At 46.7% G+C, this 17,690-nt stretch overlaps 1 protein-coding gene across 1 annotated transcript in view; it reads left to right on the top strand.

Annotated features, from left to right (window-relative positions):
* Positions 1–17,690, top strand: part of LOC124605636 (membrane-bound alkaline phosphatase-like) — a 199,344-nt gene that overhangs the window by 110,715 nt on the left and 70,939 nt on the right. Inside the window, exon 3 of the mRNA XM_047137454.1 lies at positions 5,668–5,888. Within this exon, the coding sequence (XP_046993410.1) occupies positions 5,668–5,888 (221 nt within the window). The remainder of the gene's footprint in view (positions 1–5,667; positions 5,889–17,690) is intronic.

The raw sequence follows: 17,690 nt of genomic DNA, 5'->3' as shown, positions 1-17,690 counted from the left end.
ATAAATATCTCAGTAGACTAATTTAGGTCCGCTCTATCGAACACAAACTTAAAATTAAGATGGATGATTATGAAGTTAAGGAATTCTGCTACCTAGGCAGCAAAATAAACCAAGATGGGCGCAACAGACAAAGAGAAGACTACTAGCCTCAAACACAGGCCTCAATTTGAGGAAGAAATTTCTAGGAATGTTCGTTTGGAGCATTGCATTGTATGACAGTGAACCGTGGGCTTTGGGAAAACCGGGAAAGAAGAGAGTCGAAGCATCTGAGATGTGGTGCTACAAAAGAGTGTTGAAAATTATGTGGATTCATAAGGTAAGGAATGAGGAGGTTCCCCAGAGAATCTAAGAACAAATCAATATATGGCAGACACTGACAAGAACAAGAGACGGGATGGTAGGTCATCATGGAATAACTTCCATGATACTTGAGCGAGCTATAGAGTGTAAAACCTGTAGAGGAAGATAGATATTGGGATACACGCAGCAGACAATTGAGGACGTAGGTTGCAAATATTACTCTAAGATGAAGAGATTTGCACAGGAGAGGAATTCGTGGAGGGGCGCAAAACACAGATAGCAAAAAAGAGAGTCGAACACAAGAGAAAATGTGAAATGTGCCTGGCTGCAGTATACCCTGCATAAGATGAACAACAGCTTCATGTGACTCTGTTAACAATCGCCTTGGAAGGACCTAAGGAATTTTTCATCGAAGCTAGAAGAGCCTGTGGCCGTACTAACAGCGGCGGACTTCTTTTCTTTAATTTTTTTATTAGTTTACCTCACTCTCTCACTCTTCCTGAGGAAAGGACAGTGCGATCGAGTACCCGTCACTCGTTTCTCTCTTCTCTACAGACGAACTTGGGTGGTGGTTACCTCCGATTGACAGGTGCCATGTTCACAATGTTACGAGCAACTTGTCTTTTTGCTTGCGAGTGCAGTCCAGTCCACCTTCGTTGTAACTCATAAATCACAAACAGGTCGTCAAATGCAAGGATAAGACATTTATTGTTCAGAAAATTATTTAGTGTGTCAAGTTCATCACTTATTAACATAAATATATACTGCTCCCTATAGGAGGAAGGATCGCCAACGATCAACGGCGTGGAAATGCAGAAGTTAATGAAAACCACTGCATTAAATGTAAGTAATGTGTATCTACAGAACACGTGGCCAGTAACTAGGCAATATCAGATTATTCTCAATATTGGCAAAAGATTAGTCCCCCATTTGCCTTTCCGGTAGGGGTCTATCTAGCGAGATATAACCACGAGGAAAAAAAACTGAGTAACGAAAGGTTAACATGACAGCGAGGAAAGAAATTCGAACGTGGTAGGATAGTTACAAAACCTAACAGTAGCAGAAAATTGTATAAGGTGTGTTGGATTCGTTATGAAGAGGAAAATACGTTAGAGAGCGAGTTATTTTGAACAGTTCAGTGTTCACAGATTATAACGAAAATACTGGGCATAGCGGGTGTAAGAGGAGATATTTTTATATGTGATACTTTAATGTGTATCCGTTTGAGAGTGTTGGTTATTTTATCTCTGAGCTGAACAGCCGTCTCTTCCTGCACGGTCGTGCTGCACCAGCTGCACTACGCCTGTAAGTATAGATTAACCGTTTTGCGTCCATGCGTTCACAATTCAACACTTGACTTCCTGCCCAGGTGAAAATAAACATGAACGGTTTGCTCTTGTCAGATCTACGTGGAGGTGCTAACCAACCTTGAATCATATGAGTTGCAACGGCTACAATTATTAGTCTGCAGATGATGTAAATACTGATGTAATATTGTTGAGTACACCGTCCTCGAACACTAATAAAAAATATATCCTTTACGCCCTGTACTCGTGAAACCGCAAACCCCAGCGTGTACAACATATGCGGCATGTATGTGTGGGTCCTTAATGGTGTGTCTGCAGTTGAATTCTCACATCTATAAATGCTTAAACTGACCCTGCCATTGACAACCTACAGCTAGGGATTTCCATGAAACGATGTATTGGGTCGTGGTTTTATTTTAGTTTAACACGTTAAGCCAATCATTCTTATCGGGATACTATTAGAATGAATTACAACCGGATACTATAAGTAGTTTATTCCAAAAAAAAACTTGTACAATGTAAAAAATGTACAAATATGAAGTACACAATATCGAATTCTACCTTACGTGCAGTTTCGAGATTGGTAGAACGTACTTTTGACTTTAGACCGCGTCTCACCTTTATTAGAAAGATACGAAGTTGGCCGATACTGATTAGCGGTGAGAAACAGAGGACCCACACCCCCGCTGACACTTTCAGAAAAAAACTCAGTGCATAAGCAAAATCAACTCGACAGATTTATTGTGAGTGTTCCCTATCCGCTGAACTGGAGTGAAGATCTCACCATATGAAGCACGGATAGTAGTTGTACTGTACGCATGATTTGCTCGCAGGGACTTTGGACACTGTGCAGATGATGTATGTGGCGTACCTGCTGCCTAGTCACTGGACGCAATATGCAGTCCGAAAACTCGTAGGGCTGAAATTACCTCAGTACAAAACAGATTTCTGTTTGCCCGCTGGCTGGTAACAGAAATTCGACTCAGGTACTCAACCGTAAAGAAGCACTTCAGTGTGTACCTGACTTCACAGAAAGTTAAGGAATAGTCACTCGAGTAAAAAGCAACGCTACTTAAAATTTGACCGCCAGGTCCTCCAGTGTGGTTACTGCTAGCGAAATCCCTTCTAGCAACCTTCGGAGGCCAGTACCCTTGATCGCTGCCTGCATGAAAGTACTTTTCTCCCACCACACGCGACTACCAACTCAGGCAAGCGACGTTTACGTTTACGTTTGCGCTCCATGCGAGGAATCCCAGTGACCATCACAAAAACATTTCCTCCCTTACATGGGCCTTCAGTCTGCCAGCCAATCACTTGAAGCTATACTCCTTTCAGAACAATTTCTGAAAGGCTATATTCCCCCTCCTTAATGCGCCTTTGGTTTTTTCGACTTGAGGAGTGCTCCGGCATTTTTCGTGATGAGATTCAACAGAAGTCAGCTCCCGAGCATCGTTAGTGACCCACGAATAGCTTCACATTAAAATGCACTCCCTTCGCATTCTTCCATCCCCTACGCTCTTTCTCCAGGTAAACTATTCCGAAATTTTTTCCTGTCGTCGGATAGCGCCTTCCACCCGCCCCGCCCGCACTACGGGGTTTCTGTGGGGTCTGGTATCATAAACAACAGCCACCACGCATTGTTCTTCGCCAGGACAATAAAAAAATCTGCCGCTACAGAATACGAGAATATGCTTCCCAGCTATTACTTAGTTGATTGCGACATAAAAGGAATGCGAGATCACTTGGCACTTTCTGACAATACCCAGTCCTAATTAACTTCCAGAAACGCATTGTTATTAAGTTTTGGTAGTCAGTAACAGACAATGAAGTGGTTAATATAATTTTGCTTCCAAAATGTGATCTAACGTATATATACATCTAAATAATAATAATAAACAAAAGCTATAAATACTTATGCTATACCAATATTGACCTACTCATTTGGAGTAGTGAAATGGAGTAACACAGACCTAGAAGCACTCAATACACTTACACGTTCACAATGCCACAAATATAGAATACGTCACATACATTCAGCAACAGAACGATTCACATTAAGCAGAAAGGAAGGAGGAACGGGATTCATTGACATAAAAAACCTACATTATGGACAGGTAGACAATTTAAGAAAATTCTTTCTAGAACGAGCAGAAACTAGCAAAATACACAAAGCAATTACTCATATAAATACATCGGCTACACCACTGCAATTTCATAACCACCTTTACAACCCTTTAGATCATGTAACATCAGCAGATACGAAGAAAGTAAATTGGAAAAAGAAAACACTACATGGCAAGCACCCGTATCATCTAACACAGCCACACATCGATCAAGACGCATCCAACACATGGCTAAGAAAAGGCAATATATACAGTGAGACGGAAGGATTCATGATTGCAATACAGGATAAAACAATAAACACCAGATATTACAGCAAGCATATTATTAAAGATCCCAATACCACAACAGATAAATGCAGACTTTGCAAACAACAAATAGAAAGAGTAGATCACATCACAAGTGGATGTACAATACTAGCAAATACAGAATACCCCAGAAGACACGACAATGTAGCAAAAATAATACATCAACAGATTGCCTTACAACATAAACTTATAAAACAACACGTTCCCACATACAAGTATGCACCACAAAATGTACTGGAGAATGATGAATACAAATTATACTGGAACAGAACCATTACAACAGATAAAACACCACCACATAACAAACCTGACATCATACTCACCAATAAAAAGAAGAAATTAACACAACTAATCGAAATACCCATACCAAATACAACAAATATACAAGAGAAAACAGGAGAAAAAATTGAAAAATACATCCAACTGGCTGAGGAAGTCAAGGACATGTGGCATCAGAATAAAGTTGACATCATACCAATCATACTATCAACTACAGGAGGCATACCACACAATATCCACCATTACATCAATACAATACAGCTACATCCAAACTTATATGTACAATTACAGAAATCCGTAAATATTGATACATGTTCAATTACCCGAACGTTCCTAAATGCAATATAACATATACCGTACAGTTAAAAGGAAGTGACGCTTGATCAAGGTCCGCGTCACGTCCCATTTTCAACCAGACTTAACGTCTGAGAAAGTAAAGAAATAATAATAATAATAATAATAATTCTGCCCGAACAGGCCAACAAGGCCCAACGGTACCGACCGGCCGCCGTGTCATCCTCATCATACAGGCGTCGCTGGATGCGGATACAGAGGGGCATGTGGTCAGCACACTGCTCTCCCAGCCGTATGTCAGCTTAGGAGACCGGAGCCGCTACTTCTTAATCAAGTAACTTGTCAGTTTGCCTCGAAAGGGCTGAGTGCACCCCGCTTGCCAACAGCGCTCGATAGGCCGGATGGTCACGCATCCAAGTGCTAGCCAAGTCCAACGGCGCTTAACGTCGTTGATCTGACGGGAACCAGTGTTACCACTGCGGCAAGGCCGTTGGCACATATAAATCTACAGGAATGTTAAACGTACCGTGGCAAAATCTTGCCGCCTTACAAAGTGTTGTCGCATCTGATGATACAAAGCGCTGAAATCGGTAATTTCGTAGTAATATCTAGGTGTACCAGCCCCCTTCTCTCTCTCTCTCTCTCTCTCTCTCTCTTTCTTTCCCCTTCTATCTACCTCTCTCTCTTTCTATCTCTGCCCCGTTTACTTTAAAAAAAATTCCGTTATGATTAAGATTTGAGGAAGGTTACTCATGAATACTCGGTGATTGCCAGAACATAATGATCTCGTACATATTGTCAACGGAGAACTCCTTCGATTTACTGGCTGAAAAGAACCAGTTCTACAGTTATCCTGCACCTTGGTTAAGGAATGAAATGTGCAAAAAAAAAAAAAAAAAAAAAAAAGCTTTGAGAGTGATGCCTGGCGTTATTCATCGAAATACCGGTTGATTTCGAAGAACGTACCTGACCACATTCGTATATAGTGTTCGAAAATTGTACCCACCGAGGAAAGTTTTGCGAGACAGCGACCGGTGACAGAGTCTCTTGTTCGGCAGACGCGGACTTCTGGAGGGCTCGCGCCCGCGAGCGGCTGGAGACGACGCTGGACCGCGAGCCGCTGCGGCAGGTGGCGCGCAGCGCGGTGCTCTTCCTGGGCGACGGCATGTCGGTGCCGACGCTGGCCGCCGCCAGGATCCTGCTGGGACAGCGCTACGGCCTGCCCGGCGAGGACGCCCAGCTCAGCTTCGAGCGCTTCCCCTACGCCGGCCTCTCCAAGGTACGTTCGCCCTCCGACTCCCAAATCTACTGTGCTGTACTTTGCGGCCGGTCAGTTTACAACTGCGTTTAGTGCAACGACTTGCTCTCCACCTAGACTTCCATTCCTGCCCCGTACCAGCTCTTAGACCTCCTCACATCCACAGAATACCTTAAAAGCGGTGGCTCGTTTTATTTTACAGGTTACTATCCCTCTGTGTAGGGGCTGTAATTTTTTAACCAGCAAAGTAAAACAGAGGCCACTACTTCCACCACATCAAGTGGATTTAGTGCTCACGTACTCACACTGAACCGTGAACACTTCCCAGTTTATCAATGGGGGATAATTGAAAATTATTATAAGTATTATCGGTGCCATGCATGCAATGGTGGTGCCAGGTGAATCTTGATCCTATCATTAATGGCGTGAGACCTGCACGACTTTGTAGCAACCGTTATATTTCTTCATTATTCAACTGTGACACTAAGGAAGGTTTCACGCAATGAAAGGGAGAACGTACAGATTAAAGGACTCATTTATTTAACAGTTGAATACTGAACAATTATACAATCAAATGGGGGTGGGGGAAGAAAGAATTGAGTTCAGCAGCTTGCCCCCAACGCTCGTTCATAATAAGCCACGATAGCAGGAGACAAGGAATTTTAGGGACGATCGCCGTACTATCAAATGGGGTCCAATTTACTAAAGGAAGGGGTTGCAGGCATGCAACGACCACCACCATGAATCAGCCAAAGACTAAGAAAGATGCTACTGTGGGTGAATCGCTAGGTAGCCTCCTGTACTAAAGGAATACAACCAGCAAGAGGCGAAATTATTCATATAACTTTGGCTCGCGGTCCGACTACGTTAACGAAACATGAAGGGGCGCCAGACACTCACCACGTGGCGTAGGATAAAGGGCACAAGTTTTCAAGCTAGGAAGACATAAATTCTGAGTCGAATTTTACACAGGAGATCTGAAAGAGCTACTGTCGGACGAAGTGGAAAAGTAAGCATGAATGTATGCACTTGAGTGCCGTACTGCAGGCTTCTGTGACTAACCAACACGTCTCGCACATTATGCCCGACTGTATAATGAAAACCCTACAGTCTTATAACACGGAAAACATTGCATAAACCGTAATTCAAGGACCGCACATCAGTACAATGACCTATAAGGTTTCCTCTGGGCCGCAGGGCGCGAATCTATAGTGCACGTCGGCGCTCATGCTTACTGAACTTCATCTCCTGGAAGCAGCACCTCCGGCCTCAGGCACGGTCACACTAGAACTGACTACTTCCCCTTTGTCCATTATCCATCCGCGGATGGCGGTTGGCGCCCGCCCGCGAAAAACAGGCGTGCACCTGAACTTGGCCAATCATAGGGCCGGAATTTCACAGGGAGGCGACCTCGCGACGTTAAAGTTGAGAAGAAATATCAGTTACAAGTTTGGTAAGGCAGGTTGGGGAACTGAGAGCAGGAGAAACTTTGGCCACTACTGAACTTTCAAACGCCACCACGTGCTACCCTGGCGATCGGAAAAAGTATAGGAAACGGGGAGCTATCATGGCTGCTAGGAAGACTGCTGCCCTCGCCCATAAATAAAGAAAATTCCTGGCGCGAACTCCTCTCACAGATCAGTGTGAGACAAGCTGTAAAAATCGTCAAATAAATCAGGCAACCCATAAAAATTATTGATATTTCCTGAATTATTAGTTTACCGAATACCAGAATGCGTGGATTAGAAATATGAAATGCGAGCACTGAATGGTGAATGAAGTGCACGTCTTTCAGCCTTCCCCTTTCTAACATCTGACGTAGCCTTGAGTCCAAACATCCTAGAGCAGTGGTATTCAACATGTGCGCTGCAGGGCTCAGGTGCACCATGAATGAATGGCAGCTGGGTCACTGTGGATTCGTTTAGAAGTTAGTGGCAAAGAAGATAGTTGTGGGAAATTCCATTTCTTGTGTCAGCCTATGTGACTACGGAGGAATTTCACTTTAGAAGTTTGTCAGCCTGCAGTCATAACATGAAAGCTGGACTATCGCCCTTTACACATGGCACCAGCAGTGACTGCTGTCTTTTCAAACTGTTTTTATTATTTTGTGACTTCGTTATAAACTTGATAAAGGCGAAAAATGTAGCCAACTTTTTAAATTTGTCAAGTGGAAGTAAAAACTGAGAGCGTCATAAGGCCAACAAGGAAATTAGTAACGAGGGTAGAAAAAAAATGTTCAAATGTGTGTGAAATCTTATGGGACCTAACTGCTAAGGTCATCAGCTTACACACTACTTAACCTAAATTATCCTAAGGACAAACACAACCCCATCCCCCCTGCGGGTCCGGGGATTAGAATAGGCCCGAGGTATTCCTGCCTGTCGTAAGAGGCGACTAAAAGGAGTCCCTCCCCCTGAAGGGGGTAGTTAGCGCCTGCGTCCGGAGACGGACGGTTCCACGACCTCTATTTGCGGTCATTTTGCTTTTTCACTTCTCGTTTCTTCCTTCCTTTGGTTGGTTCCTTTCTTTGCTCTTCTCCATCTCCCTGTCTTCCTTACTCTTTCCCTTGTCTTCTTCTCCTTGCCTTCTCATTGCCTTCTTCTCCTTGCCTTCTCTGGTCTCCGCCTCGGCGTTTGAGACAGTCTGTCCTCTCTCTCCCTCTCTCTCTTCTTTTTCCTCTTCTTCCTTCCTCCCCGTGCGCGCCTGAAGGCCGACCGACGCGTTCGCACGCGTAGCCGGTGACGGGGTAACGCGTAATTCCCCGTCCTGGGCGCGCACGTACCCCCTGGTAAAGGCCAGGCCCAGGGAGGGGTGATTGCCTGAGCTGATACCTTCTGACCATCCCGATTGATCCCTCCGTCTGTTTCTCGGGAGGTGTGACCTGAGGTCTAAACATTCACCTAAGGCGGGAGTGCCCTCTGAGAGGGTCCCCACAAGGAAGGAGCGCGCCATCGGAGACGCTGGCAATCATGGGGGATTCCTCCGCAATGGATTTCACTCCATCTCTCTCGACTTCTGCCCAAAAACGGAAACTTGACCAGCCACCAGTAACAAAAGTACTACCGCCTGCCCCACAGTTCCTCGTCGTTTCTCGATCTGAGGACAGAAAGGATTTTTCCTCTGTCAACCCTTTCGTTATCCAGAAGGGCGTAGATGCCATAGCCGGATCTGTCAAATCTTGTACCTTATTACTAGAAACTGAGAGCGCCTTTCAGGCACGAAAACTGCTTCGGGCCACACTCCTGTACACGTTCCCTGTCCGGGTGGAGGCTCACCGAACTTTGAATTCGTCTCGTGGTGTGGTCTATACTAGATCCCTCGACGGATTGACTGACGAGGAGATTCAATCTTTCCTCACTGAGCAGGGCGTGACGGCAGTCCATAGGGTCATGAAAAAGGTCAACAATGACCATGTACCGACCCGGACACTTTTCTTGACCTTTGATAGTGTTAAGCTGCCATCGCGCATGAAGGCGGGCAACGAGGTTATTTCTGTTCGCCCCTATGTCCCGACACCTACGCGCTGCTACCAGTGTCAGCGTTTCAATCACACTCGACAGTCTTGTTCCAATGCGGCTAAATGTGTCACTTGTGGCAGGGATGCCCATGAGGGTGACTGTCCACCTCCGTCTCCTCGTTGTGTGAACTGTCAGGGTGACCATGCCGCATCCTCCCGCGACTGTCCCGTCTATAAGGAAGAACGCTGTATCCAAGAAATTCGGGTCAAAGAGAAAGTGTCCACCTCGGCTGCTCGCAAGCTATTGGCTAGTAGGAAGCCCACGCTGCTCCCAGCGGGGAAATACAGTACTGTCCTCGCCTCTCCTCGGACTACCAGGGGGGTGGCAACCCAGACATGCGATCTGACCTTCAGCACAACGGTCGTCCGTTCGCCCATTGCTAAGATCACGCGGTCGACGTCTCCTCTTCCTCCTATCACCCCACAGACACCAGCCCCTTCATCAGCTTCTGCTAAGACGAAGACCCAGACGGTAGCGTTCTCGCTTCCCACGCCCGGGTTCCCGGGTTCGATTCCCGGCGGGGTCAGGGATTTTCTCTGCCTCGTGATGGCTGGGTGTTGTGTGCTGTCCTCAGGTTAGTTAGGTTTAAGTAGTTCTAAGTTCTAGGGGACTTATGACCACAGCAGTTGAGTCCCATAGTGCTCAGAGCCATTTGAACCATTTGAACGAAGACCCAGAAGTCAGATGCACGGACCTTCAAGAAGGAACCGTCCCGTGCAGACTTCCTACGTACCTCGACCTCCCAGCCATCGACCGGTACTTACACCAAACGACCTTCCAAGAAGGCTCATAGGAAGCACAGTTCTCCTCCTCCGCCACGGCGCATTTCTTCTCCTGCGCCACCCAGCGGTTGCCGCCCCAGGCCGTCATCCGTTTCGCCTGGCCGCACCGCTGGTAGCCGAACATCTGGCCGTTCACCGGTGGAGGAAGCTCCCCGTCCCGGCCATCTTACCAAGATGGCCGATGAACCTATAGAACCAATGGACGATGACTGTCCGCCTACTGATAGCGGCGGCAATGCTCGCTCGAAGCCAGGCCCTCAGCGGCCTTCGAGGTGACCCCTTCTTTCATCTTCCTTTTCTTCTTACGATGGCATTTATTCACTGGAATATTCGCAGCATTCGCTCCGACCGAGAGGACTTGAAGTTGCTGCTCCGTTTGCACCGTCCGCTCGTCGTAGCCCTCCAGGAAACGAAGCTACGCCCATGCGATCAAATTGCCTTGGCACACTACGCCTCTGTGCGTTTTGACCTACCCCCTGTGGTAGGTATCCCGGCTCATGGAGGGGTTATGTTGCTGGTCCGGGATGATATTTACTACGATCCCATCACGTTGCACACCGGCCTGCAGGCAGTTGCCATCCGCATTATTCTCCCAACTTTTACATTTTCCATTTGTACCGTTTACACTCCATCGTCGTCTGCCGTTACCAGGGCAGACATGATGCAACTTATTGCTCAGCTACCTGCACCATTTTTGCTAACTGGAGACTTCAATGCCCATCATCCCCTTAGGGGCTCTCCAGCATCCTGCCCGAGGGGCTCCCTGTTAGCAGACCTTTTCAACCAGCTCAATCTTGTCTGCCTCAATACTGGCGCCCCTACTTTTCTTTCGGACACATCTCACACCTATTCCCATTTAGACCTCTCTATATGTACTCCCCAACTTGCACGCCGGTTTGAGTGGTATGCACTTTCTGATACATATTCGAGCGACCACTTCCCGTGTGTTATCCATCTCCTGCAGCATACCCCCTCTCCGTGCTCATCTAGTTGGACCATCTCCAAAGCAGACTGGGGGCTCTTCTCCTCCAGGGCGACCTTTCAGAATCAAACCTTCACAAGCTGCGATCGTCAGGTCGCACACCTCACGGAAGTCATTCTCACTGCTGCTGAATATTCCATCCCTCGCCCTACTTCTTCTCCACGTCGCGTACCGGTCCCCTGGTGGACCGCAGCATGTAGAGACGCTTTACGTGCTCGTCGACGTGCTTTACGCACCTTTATACGCCACCCTACAGTGGCGAATTGTATCAATTATAAACGATTACGTGCACAGTGTCGTCGTATTATTAAAGAACGCAAGAAAGCCAGCTGCTTTCACAAGCACCTTCAACAGTTTTATTCCTTCTTCTGTTGTCTGGGGTAGCCTGCGCCGGCTATCTGGCACTAAGGTCCACTCCCCAGTTTCTGGCTTGAAGGTCGCGAATGACGTCCTTGTGGCCCCTGAGGCTGTCTCCAATGCCATCGGCCGCTTTTTCGCAGAGGTTTCGAGCTCCGCTCATTACCACCCTGCCTCCCCCGCAAACAGGCAGAGGAGGCTAGGCCACCTAACTTCCGCTCCTCGAATCGTGAAAGTTATAATGCCCCATTCACCATGCGGGAACTCGAAAACGCACTTGGCCGATCACGGTCCTCCACTCCAGGGCCTGATTCTATTCATATTCAGATGCTGAAGAACCTTTCTCCTGCGGGTAAAGGTTTTCTTCTTCGTGCTTACAATCGCATCTGGATTGAGGGACATGTTCCCGCATGCTGGCGGGAGTCTATTGTTGTCCCAATCCCTAAGCCGGGGAAGGACAAGCACTTGCCTTCCAGTTATCGACCCATCTCGCTTACCAGTTGTGTCTGTAAAGTGATGGAGCGAATGGTTAACTCCCGTTTGGTTTGGCTGCTCGAGTCTCGACGCCTACTTACCAATGTACAATGTGGATTTCGTAGGCGCCGCTCTGCTGTTGACCATCTGGTTACTTTGTCGACCTTCATTATGAATAACTTCTTGCGGAAGCACCCGACCGCGGCTGTGTTCTTTGATTTGGAGAAGGCTTACGACACCTGTTGGAGGGCGGGCATTCTCCGCACCATGCATACATGGGGCCTTCGCGGTCGCCTCCCTCTTTTTATTCGTTCCTTTTTAATGGATCGACAGTTCAGGGTACGTGTGGGTTCTGTCCTGTCAGACACCTTTCGCCAGGAGAATGGGGTGCCACAGGGCTCAGTTTTGAGCGTCGCTCTCTTCGCCATAGCGATCAATCCAATAATGGATTGCCTCCCAGCTGATGTATCAGGCTCCCTTTTCGTGGACGATTTTACCATCTATTGCAGTGCGCAGCGTACGTGTTTCCTGGAACGCTGTCTTCAGCGTTCTCTTGACCGTCTTTACTCCTGGAGTGTCGCCAATGGCTTCCGTTTTTCTGCCGAGAAGACGGTCTGTATTAACTTCTGGCGCTACAAAGAGTTTCTCCCACCGTCCTTACGACTCGGTCCCGTTGCTCTCCCATTCGTGGAGACAACAAAATTTTTAGGTCTTACATTTGACAGGAAACTTAGCTGGTCTCCACATGTGTCATATTTGGCTGCCCGTTGTACCCGTTCTCTAAATGTCCTCCGTGTTCTCAGTGGTATGTCGTGGGGAGCGGATCGAACCGTCCTACTTCGCCTATATCGGTCGACCGTCCGCTCCAAGCTGGATTATGGGAGCTTCGTATACTCCTCTGCACGGCTGTCCACCCGTCTTATCGTTCCTTTTTTGATGACTCTCTCGACCGTCAATACGGGTTGTATGTCTCTGCCCTGCTACCCCCTGGAGTTCGCTTTCGTCGCTTCCTTCAACACCTTAATTTTTCACTCCCTGCAACCTTTCGAGTGGGCGAGAGCCACACGCCACCTTGGCTCCAGGCTCAGGTTCGCGTCCACCTTGACCTCTGCTCGCTCCCAAAGGAGGTTACCCCCGGTTCAGTCTACCATTCCCGTTTTGTCGAACTTCGTTCGAAGTTCATTGATATGACCTTCATTTATGCAGATGGCTCTAAGACCAATGACGGGGTCGGGTGTTCTTTTATTGTCGGGGCACAAAGTTTCAAATACCGGCTCCATGGCCATTGTTCGGTCTTCACAGCTGAGCTCTTTGCCCTCTAACAGGCTGTTCTTTACATCTGCCGCCACCGACATTCTGCATATGTCATCTGCTCCGATTCCCTGAGCGCCATCCAGAGCCTCAGTGATCGGTACCTGGTTCACCCTTTCGTGCACCGGATCCAACGCTCTCTTCAGCAGCTGGAGGACGTCGGTTCTCCGGTTAGCTTTATGTGGGTTCCTGGCCATGTCGGTATCCCTGGGAACGAAGCTGCAGATGCCGCGGCCAAGGCTGCGGTCCTCCAGCCTCGGACAGATTCTTGTTGTGTCCCTTCGTCAGATTGTAGCAGGGTCATTTGTCGGCGCATTTTATCGCTGTAATATGCCGATTGGGCTGCACTTACAGACAACAAGCTTCGGGCTTTGAAACCTCTTCCCGCGGCTTGGACGTCCTCCTCACGCCCTTCTCGGCGGGAGGAGGTAGTTTTGGCCCGGTTACGAATTGGACACTGCCGGTTCAGCCATCGCCATCTGCTGACGGCTGCGCCGGCGCCGTTCTGCCCATGTGGGCAATTGCTGACGGTCCGCCACATTTTAACGTCCTGTCCGTATTTTAACACACTGCGTCTTGATCTTGACCTGCCATGTACTCTAGATGCCATTTTAGCGGATGACCCACGAGCAACTGCTCGCGTTCTTCATTTTATCAACTTGACAACCCTCTCTAAGGACATTTGATTATGCTGTTTTTTTTATCCTATGCCTGTCCGTCTGTCTTTTATCGTGTTTTCCGTTTCGTTGCTGTTTTAAACTTGTGACTCGCGGTGCATTCCTAACGTAGTCTGGGCGCTAATGACCGTTGAAGTTGTGCGCCCTAAAACCATAAAAAAAAACACCCCCATGCCCGAGGGAGGACTCGAACCTCCGCCGGGACCAGCCACGCAGTCCATGACTGCAGCGCCCTAGACAGCTCGGCTAATGCCGCGCGTCTAATGAGGGTAGAAAAGACAGGTATAGTAAATACAACGATAGGTACGTACGAGGTGTGTTCAGTAAAATTCTTTCCTGAAAGCAGGTTGGTTTTATTCAGGATTACAATGAATCATAATATTCCCCACTCTCGTGGCTACAGAACCCTGTTTTTCAACATAATCTCCGTTCAGTGCTACGGCCTTGCTCTACCTTACTGAGAGGGCCTATGTGACAGCATGGTATCACTATCCTGGTCGACCTAAGACCAAGCGTTTTGGTGCATCAAAATAGCCTCCCCATCTTCCGAGTACTGCTCCACGCGGGCTACATCCTTCCTTGGACCAAACATATGGAAGTCCTAAGCGCGTTATCCGATGAGGAATAACAGTCCGCCGGCCGAAGTGGTCGTGCGGTTAAAGGCGCTGCAGTCTGGAACCGCAAGACCGCTACGGTCGCAGGTTCGAATCCTGCCTCGGGCATGGATGTCTGTGATGTCCTTAGGTTAGTTAGGTTTAACTAGTTCTAAGTTCTAGGGGACTAATGACCTCAGCAGTTGAGTCCCATAGTGCTCAGAGCCATTTGAACCATTTTGAATAACTGTCCAATGAAATTTTGGAAGGCCCACCCTGGTGCACAGACTCGTGTGTGGCGTTGCGTTGTCATGGAGAAGTTAGTTTGCATTTTCGCGGCGTCGAATACGTTGAAGTTGTTTCTTTAGTTTTCTGAGGGTAGCACAATACACTTTAGAGTTGATCGGTGCATCTTGAGGGAGGACAACAAACAGAATAACCTCGTCATATTCCCAGATGACGGTCGCCGTGACTTTACCAGCTTGAGGGTGTGTGGCTTTGAACTTGAGAGGAGAGGAGATATTGCGCCACCTATGAATTATAGTTTAGTTTCTGGTTCAGAGTTATCAATACGTGTTTTAGACAACAAACTGTCGCGATCAACATCGTAACGCGCAAGCAGTTCCACACAGACGGTCCTTGCTCATTATGATCTTCTGTTATGCGGCGAGGAACCCACCGGCCACACACCTTAGAGTACCCCAACTGGTGGAACAGTGCGTCAGCACTATCAACAAAGACGTTCAGTTGTACGAGGAGGTGTTCGATTGTGACTGTCGATCACCTCGAATGGCAGTGTTTACACGTTTCAATATTGCAAGAGTCAAAGCATAGCGAGGCCGACCGGCACACTAGAGATCGGACAGGTTAGCGCGACCTCGTTGCTACGATGACAGACGCATTGCTCAACTACTCACCGTGCTTTTGTGCATTGCCAGGTCTCTGTACACATTCTGCAGGCGCCTATGAATATCTGCAATGATCTGATTATCCGCCAAAAGAAACTGTCACAGCTCTCTGCTTAGAACGCACCTCCGTTGTAAATGCCATTCTGAAGATAACGTATAGCGCAACCACCAGTCGGAATTTCATAAAACGATAGTTTTACAAATTCGGCGTTTTCTCAATCGAAATTGGCACAGAAAAATGGCCTGCTTTTCTTACGGAACACCCCTCGTAGATTTTTGTTTCACGTGCACTGTTGTGAACAATTATGAGCGCCCGCAGTGTATTTTGTGTTTGGAAGTATTTTCTGTTGAATGTGTGCTATCTAGAAAATTAAAGTGCAATGGCGTGTTCAGGTCTAGAGAGAGTTTTTCTGGGAGACTGAGTTAAATGAGAGAATAAAAGTGATCATTTTTTAAACAGCCGAAAATCCTGAATAAAGCACTTCTAGCCTCTTACAATGTAACTCATCGAGTTACAAAATGTATGAAGCCCACATGATTGCTGAAAAACTAATTCTACCGCGTGCTTATGACGTAGTGACCAGTGTTGTGGAGAGGGCGTGACAAAACGGCTATTGCCCATTCTTTTTTCTGATAGTACAATTAGTCGTTCAATCCAAGATTTAGGAGAGTATCTTCGTGAACGAGCTACAGAAAAAATTACAGGGCGTAATTTTCGTTGCCAGATTGATAGATAGAGCTGATGTGTTACCTTATTTTACAAACTACTGTATAAGATGCTGTAGACTACAAGACGCATCTTAATTTTCAAGCATTTTTTAAGTTAGTTTTACCATTCTTATTATTTGACTGCAAAGTTCTTAGTTTATGAAACCGAATTGACCTTTAAAATCCCTGAAAATCGTCACCTGAACTTTCTTCTTCTTCTTCTTCTTCTTCTCCTCCCCCTCTTCCTCCTTCCTCCTTCTCTTCATATATAAGTTGGTCTTCATTACCATCGGGAGCGTTACTTATGCCGCATTTCTTGAAAGATTTAACAATAATGTGTATTCTCATTCTAGAACACGACTGTTCTACCCACTCACACACTTACTTGATGGTTGGTCGTTTTAAAGCTCCCTTCCACGTGAATTCACGTTGGGTTTCTTCGTTATGCATTTGTTCCATTCCCTTCTCGTATACACTTCAATGGGTTATTTATCGAGACATCAAGAGGTCTCAGTTGTGGAGTAACTTCTCCCGGAATAACATCAAGCTCTGTCGTTCCCTGTCTCAGTTTCTCTTTCCCAAAATTTTTCTGGTGGCTACTAAACTGCTCTAGCACAAGAAGAGAACTCTTCTTCAATAAAGCACTTTTCCCTCCCTCCCACACTCTGTTACTCCTTAATTTCACATCAGCCAATTCCATCCAATGCTTGTCATGTACGTGAGCAGCAGCAGCAGCTAGTGGTATTTCAAAAAGTTTTGGCATTGTTTTGCGCTTGAAAATGTTCATTGGATCGAGTTTAATACCATCAGCACAACATGGAAAGGACAACAATGTAGCGCATTTTTTCATGTCCACTTGCTTTGATAGTCACAATTTCAACACCTTTTTGGCAAAAGTTCTGTAAAAGAGGGCAATAACAGGCTGGCGAACCATCCAAATATTGAGCAGAAATTTTGAATCGTCAACCAAACGTTTCTGCTTACGCCGATCGTTCAGAGTCTCTTCCATGCTTCTGTTCTCCCATGGTCTATCGTTTAGCATCTCCTCTCACTGCACTCCTCTCACGTTCACGTCATCCATCACCTTGTCTCTCCGTCTTGTTCATGGTCTTAGAATTGGTTTTCGACCAGATTCTGTCCATTTTAGGGTTCTTCTAGGAAGTCTTTCTAGTCCGATTCTTTTAATGTGGCCAATCATATGTCTCTTACATCCTACAGGTCCTTTCAGGGGTTTGATCTGCAGTATGTTTCGTATTGTTTCATGCCTTATCCTGTCACTCTCGTCTTACTCAGGATCCCGTGTAGAAAGCGCATCTCTGTTTTGTGTTCTGTGCAGATCTTTCTTTGCCCAAATCCAACATTCTGACCCACAGATCAAAATTTGCAGATAATGATTTGTACGTCATGGTCTTTTCTTTGACACATACTTCCCAATTTCTAATTATTTCCGACATACAATAACAACATTTCGGCCAATTTCCTACTCTCTCTAAAATTTGATCTTTGATGTTTC

Source organism: Schistocerca americana, chromosome 3 (assembly GCF_021461395.2).
Source record: "Schistocerca americana isolate TAMUIC-IGC-003095 chromosome 3, iqSchAmer2.1, whole genome shotgun sequence".
Taxonomy (NCBI): Eukaryota; Metazoa; Arthropoda; class Insecta; order Orthoptera; family Acrididae; genus Schistocerca; species Schistocerca americana.
This window is presented reverse-complemented; position numbering and strand designations above follow the sequence as displayed.